The sequence below is a fragment of the Salvelinus sp. IW2-2015 genome, linkage group LG8, assembly GCF_002910315.2.
Source record: "Salvelinus sp. IW2-2015 linkage group LG8, ASM291031v2, whole genome shotgun sequence".
NCBI classification, from domain to species: domain Eukaryota; kingdom Metazoa; phylum Chordata; class Actinopteri; order Salmoniformes; family Salmonidae; genus Salvelinus; species Salvelinus sp. IW2-2015.
The window spans coordinates 31,161,231-31,172,989 of record NC_036848.1 but is presented as its reverse complement, the minus strand read 5'-3'; the positions used below and the strand labels follow the sequence as shown (position 1 = coordinate 31,172,989).

At 42.5% G+C, this 11,759-nt stretch overlaps 1 protein-coding gene across 2 annotated transcripts in view; it reads right to left on the bottom strand.

The window, feature by feature from the left end:
• Positions 1 to 2,600: 2,600 nt before the first annotated feature.
• Positions 2,601 to 11,759, bottom strand: part of LOC111967721 (FERM and PDZ domain-containing protein 2) — a 48,284-nt gene continuing 39,125 nt past the window's right edge. The window contains exons 23-28 of one of the 2 annotated variants that reach the window (XM_023993012.2): positions 9,041 to 9,242; positions 8,589 to 8,806; positions 8,024 to 8,090; positions 6,594 to 6,761; positions 5,965 to 6,103; positions 2,601 to 3,115 (exon numbers count right to left, since the gene is read on the bottom strand). In XM_023993012.2, the coding sequence (XP_023848780.1) occupies positions 6,724 to 6,761; positions 8,024 to 8,090; positions 8,589 to 8,806; positions 9,041 to 9,242 (525 nt within the window). In that variant the 3' untranslated portion in view covers positions 2,601 to 3,115; positions 5,965 to 6,103; positions 6,594 to 6,723. Of the gene's footprint in view, positions 3,116 to 5,964; positions 6,104 to 6,444; positions 6,487 to 6,593; positions 6,762 to 8,023; positions 8,091 to 8,588; positions 8,807 to 9,040; positions 9,243 to 11,759 lie in introns of those variants that run through there. The other variant, XM_070444869.1, reaches the window with a different exon arrangement.

The window sequence follows — 11,759 nt, the reverse complement described above, 5'->3', positions numbered from 1 at the left end:
AATTTATGCTTTGGCCACAAAAACAAGAATAGGATGAGTCAACATTATTTGGGTGTGAGTTAACGGAATATTAACTTTAAAAGTGAAATTTTCACTGCACAGTTACTTTAAAAACTCAGGTCTGCAACTTTAGCCTGGATAGAACTCCTGAACCACCACGGGAAACAGACCGAGTAGGAGATTTTGATTTCCATGATCTTGGTGAGAGTCACGTTCAGAACCCTGTCCCAAATGACTTTACCACTTCAATTCACCAAACCCCCTTGGAATCCTATAGCTTTTTTATGACCATGCAACACTCATTATTAAATTGCCTTTCACTGGCAGTGGCTGTGGATGATGAGGCCTGAATGGAGGACAGTGCAGAGGATTCATCTAACCACAGAGAACACCCAAAAACTCACTGATTGCCTTCTCCTCTGCTCTGGCTCAATGTCAGTGAAAATGGAGGAGAACATCAGTGTCCCAGGTTACCTCTGCTTGAGAGACAGTGAGAAACAGTGTGAAAGAGAGGGAGAAAAAGAGATGCAGAGAAAGAGGGGGATATGGGAGAAACGAGTGTCCACTCCACTGACAGTCAGACATCACGGAGAACCAGTGACCTGATCGAGGAGTGTAACACGACTACACTGGGACAGTTATATTGTTCAGGAGAGAGAACAGCGGGCACTCTGTCGAGCAGGCCTGCGTGCCGCCATTGGACGGCTGTAATTAGAAACATTTGGGATCATTTGCAAGGGAACACGAGTCCAAATGGGAACCAGATGGATCAACCGATGGCGGGTTTCACCTGAAATACAGGAACCCTTATTTAGGAGGGGAGGTGAAGGGTTCCTGGTCGGGGGGAGAGGAGTTCATCTCCACCCCCACCCCTATCCAGACCCCCAAAAGTGTATGGCCCTTTGGCTTGTATCGACTCGGCTCTAAGGGGGGTACACACCGTTCAGTCTACTCTGGAGGTCAAAGCCAGTCTGAAGACTGACTGGTGGTGAAGAACATCATACATCATCTTGAAGACACTGTATTTCCAAACACACCTTTGTAGATGTTAAACACATTCATGTACAGTGCCTTGCAAAAGTATTCATCCCCCTTGGCGTTTTTCCTATTTTGTTGCATTACAACCTGTAATTTAAATAGATTTTTATTTGGATTTCATGTAATGGACATACACAAAATAGTCAAAATTGGTGAAGAGAAATTTTCAAAATAACTTGTTTCAAAAACTTCCCAAAAATTCAAATAGGTAAAGTGGTGCGTGCATATGTATCCTTTTGCTATGAAGACCCTAAATAAGATCTGGTGCAACCAATTACCTTCAGAAGTCACATAATTAGTTAAATAAAGTCCACCTGTGTGCAATCTAAGTGTCACATGATATGTCACATGATCTCAGTATATACACACACCTGTTTTGAAAGGCCCCAGAGTCTGCAACACCACAAAGCAAGGGGTACCACCAAGCAAGTGGCATCATGAAGACCAAGGAGCTCTCCAAACAAGTTGTGAAGTACAGATCAGGGTTGGGTTATAAAAAAATATCAGAAACTTTGAACATCCCGCGGAGCACCATTAAATCCATTATTCAAAAATGGAAAGAATATGGCACCACAACAAACCTGCCAAGAGAGGTCCGCCCACCAAAACTCACGGACCAGCCAAGGAGGGCATTAATCAGAGAGGCAACACAGAGACCAAAGATAAGCCTGAAGGAGCTGAAAAGCTCCACAGCGGAGATTGGAGTATCTGTCTACAGGACCACTTAAGCCATATACTCCACAGACCTGGGCTTTACGGAAGAGTGGCCAGAAAATAGCCATTGCTTAAAGAAAAAAAATTGCAAACACGTTTGGTGTTCGCCAAAAGGCATGTGGGAGACTCCCCAAACATATGGAAGAAGGTTCTCTGGTCAGATGAGACTAAAATTGAGCTTTTTGGCCATCAAGGAAAACGTTATGTCTGGCGCAAACCCACCACCTCTCAGAACCCCGAGAACACCATCCCCACAGTGAAGCATGGTGGTGGCAGCATCATGCTGTGGGGATGTTTTTCGTCGGTAGGGACTGAAAACTGGTCAGAATTGAAGGAATGATGGATGGCGTTAAATACAGGGAAATTCTTGAGGGAAACCTGTTTCAGTCTTCCAGAGATTTGAGACTGGGACGGAGGTTCACCTTCCAGCAGGACAATGACCCTTAGCATACTGTTAAAGCAACAATCGAGTGGTTTAAGGGGAAACATTTAAATGTCTTGGAATGGCCTAGTTAAAGCCCAGATCTCAATCCAATTGAGAATCTGTTGTATGACTTAAAGAGTGCTGTACACCAGCGGAACCCATCCGACTTGAAGGAGCTGGAGTAGTATTGCCTTGAAGAATGGGCAAAAATCCCAGTGGCTAGATATGCCAAGCTTATAGAGATATACCCAAAGAGACTTGCAGCTGTAAAAGGTGGCTCTACAAACTATTGACTTTGGGGGGGGGGGTGAATAGTTATGCACGCTCAAGTTCAGTTTTTTTGTCTTATTTCTTTGTTTCACAAGAAAAAATATTTTGCATCTTCAAAGTGGTAGGCATATTGTGTAAATCAAATGATACAAACCCTCCAAAAATCAACTTTAATTCCAGGTTGTAAGGCAACAAAATAGGAAAAATGCCAAGGGGGTTAATACTTTTGCAAGCCACTGTATCTCCCGGTGGGTTAACTTGGGGGTTCTCCAGTTACGAAAACACACTCACAAAGGCAAGACCACTGATGATATTCAGAAGAGTTTAAGACTGTAGAATTCAGAAACAAGAACAGAATCGAATGTCACTATTTCTTGTCCCATTGACAGGTGTGTTCATTCCGCTTGTGTCACAGCAAAACCTCCACATGGTTGAGTTGCTACTAATTTAGGGGGATGTCACTGAGTAGCCTTCACATCATGTAGTGTGGCTATAAGGCCCCCTGTCAGAATCAGTGTGATCCTACAGTAGGTTTATGACTAAACAGAGGTAGGAGTTCATTAAAACGATGAATGTATCATCAGTCAGATGTAAAGTTTATTACAGATGTTTTCATGTGCTTTCCGGGGGTGTCGTCACTTTGCACCAGATTACATTCGGTAACTCCGTCTGTGAAGAGAGAGGCAAAGATCAATCACAAACCAAAACTCTATATTTGATATCAAGTATCCCCTAACCATCACATATAGGCAAAACTACTTCTTAGTGAGAAATATTTGGAAGACTTTCTCCAACCAACCTGGCTTTGAGGCACAGGAGGGATGATATAGGGACAGCGACAGTGGAAGGGGATTCTTTTTAGCCCTATGCTGCCTCCCAGTGGACAATACCTTCATGGGTTAAATAATAAGTACATTTCTTACCTTTTCTTTGATTATGCACTGCATTTGTGGTGCCTTCTGTATGAGATCATCCTACAGGCTATATTTTATACTGTTAATATATAATGTTAAATTGTCCAGAAGGATAAGAGGGCAACACTATAGGTCCTGCAGCCCTGTGCATATGTTAAAATCTCAGATCCATTTAACGAGTACGCTTTAACTGCACGTGTGAATTGGTAGTTGTACTACCAGGCAGAGAAAGACTGAGATCACTCTGTAAGAGCTCTGTTCTGTTTGACCTGAAATGAATGTGATGCATTGCCCTAAGTACAGGACTTCACCTGATCTCCACTCACAAACACTATTAGGGGATATACTGAACTGTACAGGACAGAACATTGAGGTGTTATTTAAAGCAGGACTGTGGTTAAGTACTGTTTCTTTAATCAGGTCTCCCTATGTGACCATAGCGCTTCAACCGTGTACCCTTTCTATCTTTGTACGCGTTACATCCTGTCTGTCTTTCTGTGCCACTGACACAGAAGTGAAACCAAATCCGCATCAGGCAAAAACATACAGTTCACAAAACTGTGGTTAATAAATTCCCTTGAGCTTGTGTAATAGTGCTCTCCTTGTTGTCAGTGGTTAACACTGTAGAACTCCACTGCCCCAGTGCAACCACATCTTCCCTTACGGAAAAACCACATTCATTTAACGTGAACACAAAGTGTTCCAAAAACACATTTTCATCTTTTGGGAAGCTAATGTGATAACATGTGACAACAAGTAAAGCAACATATGATAACATGAAACTACACGTGGGTTTTCTGTAAGGGTTTCGCCTCTCCTGGTACTCAAAATAATCGAGGAAAAGAGAAAAGGCCATTGACTTGATTTGAATATACAGTACCAGTCAAAAGTTTGGACACACCTACTCATTCAAGGGTTTTTCTTTATTTTTTWAACTATTTTCTACATTGTAGAATAATAGTAAAGACATCAAAACTATGAAATAAGACATATGGAATCATGTAGTAACCAAAAAAAGTGCTAAACAAAAAAATGTTTTTTATATTTGAGAATCCTCAAAGTAGCCACCCTTTGCCTTGATGACAAGCTTTGCACACTCTTGGCGTTCTCTCAACCAGCTTCATGAACAAATGTAAAAGAATAGGTGTGCCTTTTTAAAAGTTAATTTAAATGCATTTGAGCCAATCAGTTGTGTTGTGACAAGGTAGGGGTGGTATACAGAAGACAGCCCTATTTGGTAAAAGACCAAGTCCATATTATGGCAAGAGCAGCTTAAATAAGCAAAGAGAAATGACAGTCCATTGTTACTTTAAGATATGAAGGTCAGTCAATGCGGAATATTTCAAGAACTTTGAACGTTTCTTCAAGTGCAGTCGCAAAAACCATCAGGCGCTATGATGAAACTGGCTGTCATGAGGACCGCCACAGGAAAGGAAGACCCAGAGTTACCTCTGCTGCAGAGGATAAGTTCATTAGAGTTAACTGCACCTCAGATTGCAGCCCAAATAAATGCTTCACAGAGTTCAAGTAACAGGCACATCTCAACATCAACTGTCCAGAGGAGACTGCGTGAATCAGGCCTTCGTGGTTGAATTGCTACAAAGAAACCACTACTAAATGACACCAATAATAACAAGAAACMTGCTTGGGCCAAGAAACACAAGCAATGGACATTAGACCGATGGAAATCTGCCCTTTGGTCTGATGAGTCCAAATTTTAAATGTTTGGTTCCAACCYCCGTGTCTTTGTGAGACACAGAGTAAGTGAATGGATTATCTCTGCATGTGTAGTTGCCACATGGAGGAGGAGGTGTGATGGTGTGGGGGTGTTTTGCTGGTGACACTGTCAGTGATTTATTTAGAGTTCAAGGCACACTTAACCAGCATGGCTACCACAGCATTCTGTAGCGATACACCATCTGGTTTGCGCTAAGTGGGACGATCATTTGTTTTTCAACAGGACAATGACCCAACACACCCCCAGGCTGTGTAAGGCCTATTTGACCAAGAAGGAGAGTGATGGAGTGACCTCAACCCAATTGAGATGGTTTGGGATGAGTTGGACAGCAGAGTGAAGGAAAAGCAGCCAACAAGTGCTCAGCATATGTGGGAACTCCTTCAAGACWGTTGGAAAAGCATTCTAGGTAAAACTGCTTGAGAGAATGCCAAGAGTGTGCAAAGCTGTCATCAACGGGTGGCTACTTCACAGAATCAAAWAAATMTAATCTATTTTGATTTRTTAAACACTTTTTTGGTTACTACATGATTCCATATGTGTTATTTCATAGTTGTGATGTCTTCACTATTATTCTACAATGTAAAACATAGTAAAAATAAAGAAAAACCCTTGAATGAYTAGGTGTCCCCAAACTTTTGACTGGTACTGTATATATACACAGGTACCCCCTGTATATAGCCTCACTACTGTTGTTTTACTGTTGCTCTTTAACTACTTGTTATTTTTCTATTTTCTTATTTTTTCTTAAAACTGCATTGTTGGTTAAGGGCTTGTAAGTAAGCATTTCACTGTAAGGTCTACACATGTTGTATTCGGCGCATGTGACAAATAAAACTTGATTTTGATTTGAACTAACTACTACTTACCTAAATAAAAAGAGATTTCCATCATTAMCATTTTCATCACTTCACGAGTTGCCCTAAGCAGCGCCTCCTGCTTAACAAAGTTGGTTCTTGTCTGCCGGGGGACTCACGCAACACCTCTGACTCATAGAATGCAGTGATGCTGAAAATGCAAATTTCACAATTATTCAGGTCAAATTTTTGCAGTCTTTAAACGGAATCTGACATTATGAGGTATCTTGAGATATGTCTTGCAGTGCTGGTACTGACCGTCTCCACCTGTCCTGCTCTTTTTTTCTGGACAGATCTCCACGTGTCCTGCTCTTTTCTCTGGACAGATCTCCACGTGTCCTGCTCCTTGAAGATCTCCTGTCTGTCTCTCAAGAAGTATAACCCTTGTATAACTTCCTTTGCTGCTCACGTACTGTGATGTTACATCACTCAGGTGCTAAGCAATGTTTCAATGCTGTCTCTTATACACATCTAGATGTGTATAAGAGACAGGGGGACTCACGCAACACCTCTGACTCATAGAATGCAGTGCTGCTGAAAATGCAAATTTCACAATTATTCAGGTCATATTTTTGCAGTCTTTAAACGGACTCTGACATTATGAGGTATCTTGAGATATGTCTTGCAGTGCTGGTACTGACCGTCTCCACCTGTCCTGCTCTTTTCTCTGGACAGATCTCCACGTGTCCTGCTGATCTCCTGTCTGTCTCTCAAGAAGTATAACCCTTGTATAACTTCCTTTGGTGCTCACGTACTGTGATGTTACATCACTCAGGTGCTAAGCAATGTTTCAATGGGAGGCAGAATTCCTTGGAAGAGATACAAATGGAAGGAAAAGGAAGAAAAAATACATGCAGTTTGATATTATAGCCAAGGAATAAAAAGGCAACTTTATTAAAGAGGCAGCGCAGTCAAAAACAGGGGTTTCCAGTGTTTTCCAGTATACAATGCCTTCGGAAAGTATTCAGACCCCTTGACTTTTTCCACATTTTGTTACCTTACAGCCTTATTCCAAATTTGATTAAATAGTTTTTTCCCCCCTCATCAATCTTCACCCAAAACCCCTGTCTGTAATAAGCCCTTTTGTGAGAAAAAAACGTATTCTGATTGGCTCTGGGTCTGCCTGGCTCCCAAGTGGGTGGGCCTATGCCCTCCAAGGCCCACCCATGGCTGTGCCGATGCCCAGTCATGTGAAATCCATAGGTTAGGGCCTAATGAATTTACTTCAATTGACTGATTTCCTTCTATGAACTGTAACTCATTAAAATCCTTGAAATTGTTGCATGTTGCATTTATATTTTTGTTCAGTATATAAAAATGCTGGTTATCATTATTTTGACTACTATGGCTAAGCCCCCATAGGATGACAATGCCCCCATCCACACGGCACAAGTGGTCCCTGAATGGTTTGATGAGCATGAAAACGATGTAAACCATATGCWATGGCCGTCTTAATCACCAGATCTAAACCCAATTGAACACTTATGGGAGATTCTGGAGCAGTGCCCGAGACAGCGTTTTCCAACACCATCAACAAAACACCAAACTATGGAATGTTGTCACGTCCTTCCAGTAGAGTTCCCTACACTTTTAGATTCTATGCCAAGGTGCATTGACGCTGTGTTGGCTCATGGTGGCCTAACGCCCTATTAAGACACTTCATGTTGGTGTTTCCTTTATTTTGTCAGTTACCTGTATATTCCCACACTATGAGTTTGGAATAATACTGTGAAATTGTGAAAATGATGACAATACCCATTTTAGGTAAGAGCTGTTTGCAAAGACTGCCTGACATTTCAGCTTMTTTTGCATGGGTGGCGTTTTGTAAAAGTTAGACCAATCACAAAGAATTCTTGCTTGAGAACGAGCTTTTTGCAACAAAAATCKATTTCTGTTTGTTATTGACCATTTTAATTAAAAACAGTCACAGTAAGCTAAATTGTTACCCAGAAATGATTTGATAATGCGATAAAAACTGCATTGAAAGATAAAAATGTTCTTATGAACGCAAAAAATTGCAGAAACATATTAATTGGATTATGTTGTCTGCCCTGTCCGGATGTGTATTTACCTGGAGCAGGACGGCACAGAGACAACCGGACTTCAGGAGGAGAGCCTCTCAGCAGCATTACCACCCTCTACAGGCCATAGAGAGAACAGTCACTCACTGTCATCTACAGCCAGGCAATTAAGTCATTATGGGAAAGATAGACCAGAGATGGACTAAAGAGCTGGCCACTGTACACTGCACGTTCTTAGATCTTCACTTATTAATCCCATCCGTGTGTTAATGAGGTACACTGAATCTAAGTACTCTTGGATTCACCACAATACGATTGAATGTTATTAACCAAGTTATTGTCTCCCAATTGGCTTGATGTAACACATATATATTTTCATCAGAAGATAAATGGTCATAATGCAAGATAATGATCAGAGATAATGGTGATAAAGAGCTATTGAATAAACCAATCACATTGAGTGAAACAAAACCCCTCTATCTCACACTAAATTGTCACAATTATCAGTCTTCCTATGCTCAGATTAATACAAACCCACCCACAGTATTCTAACTCACAGTTGTAGCTACAATTGTAATGTCGTATTATGACACACCGGTCTACGTCAATATTTACCTGGTAGGACAATCCCTTCAGCGGTTCTCCATTGACTGCCAGGATGACGTCTCCCTCCTGGATCCGCCCACTCTCCTCCGCTGGCTGGCCAYGGAAAAGCTTCTTGATCCGGACAAGACTACTGCTTGAGTCTCCTTTTGAGGGGTTGAGKTCAGGGACCAGGAAGCTGAAGCCCAAGCCATTCTGGCTCTTCTTCAAGGTCACCTCCAGAGTGTTATCTGTAGGGTGGAGGGGTTAGGGCATTGAAGTGTGTCAGAGTTCACCTTGGAGGCTTGGACGGTGGATCCAGGACTGAGTTTGGGAAACCCTGCTCTAAAGGACGGATTAGAAATCATGCAACGTCACCCAGTGTAAACTCATGGACAATGATAACCTTGCTTCAGAGGTCAATCCCTCGAAGCACCAGTGTTATCCTTACACTAAAGCTTCCTCGTCAATGATATTTCCCTTACTGTCAGACACAAAACTGTAGTCCTTGGGCCTGACGAAGAAGGGGGTGATGATGGCGGGGCAGCTGTTGTTCCTCATCTGGGTGATGTCCAAGTGGGCACTCCGAGGGGACAGGCTGCGCCCCAGGAGACTGCGCCCTGTGTCTGGGCTCGGAGACACCCTGGGCAGGGCCATGTTCTCCCTCTCCAAGACCATGGTCACCACCTAGGACAGGAAAGGGTTAAATGAAGACAAACAATGTGACACGCCAGCCCAACGGGGGCTGATGAACTTTCATGTGCCTTCATTTCAAACGTATATGTGGTAAGTAAATATGAATACAAATGTTAAATTATGAGCCTAGTTAAGCCAAGGAGAAAGCACTGAGCTATACAGGGATAAAGACAGGATCCTTCCTGGCTAGCCATGATTGWCCATGCTAACTGCTTGCTATGCATTTAAATGTGAATTCTTAAAGAGATGGGTGGGTCTATGGCTTAAGAGGGTGTGAACGATGCTGAATGGGTGTAAACAAAGAAMAGCTCTCTCGCACTCAACAAKATTTTTCAAAGTCATTCTCTCCTACTTGTCTCCTAACTGGGAAAACAAGTTTATAAATGTTTAAAGCAGCATAATTTCCCCATGCTTCTTCCAATCACAGATATACCATTTGAGTCCGATTTTTCCGACATAAGCCCCCGTTGGGATGGGCTGTCACAAATGCTTCTTATTCGTCTTGACCTTGTAGAGACCTTAACTAGGGTAGGGGGCAGCATTCGGAATTTTGGATGAAAAGCGTGCCCAAATTAAACTGCCTGCTACTCAGGCCCAGAAGCTAGGATATGCATATAATTAGTAGATTTGGATAGAAAACACTCTAAAGTTTCCAAAACCGTTAAAATTATGTATGTGAGTATAACAGAACTGATATGGCAGGCGAAAACCTGAGGAAAATCCAACCAGGAAGTACAATTATTTGAAAGGCCGTTTTCCCATTGAAAGCCTATCCACCATACAAAGACTTAGGACCCAGTTCACAATCTCTATGGCTTCCTCTACATATGGCCAGTCTTTAGGCATTGTTTCAGGCTTTTACTCTGAAAAATTTGGGAGATACAGCACTTTCAATGAGTGGACAGTGTGAAATTTCCAGACAAGAGTCATGCGCGTGATCTTGTTTCTCCTTTTCTATTGACGAAGCTTTTGTCCGGTTGAAATATTATTGATTATTAATGACAAAAACAACCTGAGAATTGATTTTAAACATCGTTTGACATGTTTCTACTAACTTTTATTGTACTTTTTTGACTTTTCGTCTTGATGTTGAGAGCGCGCATTGTGCCTTTGGATTTCTGAACTAAACGCACCAACAAAACGGAGGTTTTTGGACATAAAGAGGGACATTATCAAACAAAACAAACATTTATTGTCTAACARGGAGACCTGGGAGTGCCACCAGATGAAGATCATCAAAGGTAAGTGATTCATTTTAAAGCTATTTCTGACTTTTGTGACACCTCTCCTTGYWTGGAAAATGGCTGTATGGTTTTTGTGGCTAGGCGCTGACCTAACATAATCGCGTGCTGTGCTTTCGCCGAAAAGCCTTTTTGAAATCTGACACAGCAGTTGCATTAAGGAGAAGTTTATCTTTAATCGTATGTTAAACACTTGTATCTTTCATCAATGTTTATGATGAGTATTTCTGTAATTTGATGTGGCTCTCTGCATTTTCACCGGATGTTTGTTTGAGACAATGATTACTGTACATAACGCGCCAATTTCAACTGAGGTTTTTGGACATAAAGATTAACTTTATCGAACAAAACACACATTTATTGTGTAACATGAAGTCCAGTGAGTGCCATCTGATAAAGATCATCAAAGGTTAGTGATTCATTTAATTGCTATTTCTGACTTTTGTGAGCCCTCTCCTTGGCTGGAAAATGGCTGTATGGTTTTCTGTGACTAGGCGCTGACCTAACATAATCGCATGGTGTGCTTTCTCCGTAAAGCCTTTTTGAAATCGGACACTGTGGTTGGATTTACAAGAAGTTTATCTTTAAAATGGTGTATGAAACTTGTATGTTTGAGGAATTTTAATTATGGGATTTCTGTTGTTTTGAATTTGGCGCCCTGCAATTTCACTGGCTGTTGTCGAGGTGGGATGCTACCGTCCCACTTATACCAGAGAGGTTAACACCTAGCGACCTCGTCAGGAGGTTCGAACCTCTTGGCGTAACAGTTAAGATGTTGGCTTGACAGCTGCTGTACCTGGGTTCGAGTACCGGTCGGGGCTACTGCATTTGTTACATTGGTGTCAGAAGTGGGATTGCTATACACCCAAGCCTTGACAAGATGGATGACACAGTGAAGCAGCTGGCGAAGACGACTGGGCAAGAAGAGGAGAAGCTGAGCACTCTGCTCAAGGAGCTGAGCCTCAGCGGGAAGTGTCCCCCCCGCACCCCACCCACATGGAAGGAGGATGAGCGGAGCCTGGGAGGAACAGACAAGTTGCRCACGGATCCTACACCGGAGGGCTCATACCTGGACAGCCTGCTCCAAGCCAGTGGAGGTTTTCTGCTTCACCACACCCCATAGTGCCACCTGGAGGAAGGTGCGGTGTCTCGTTGTCCTGCACAGTGACATGGAGACAGACGTGGACCAGATGGTGGTGGTCCAAGGAATGGAGATGCCCACCCGGACACTGAAGGTGGCCCGCTACAGGGGAGTGGAGTTTTGGGA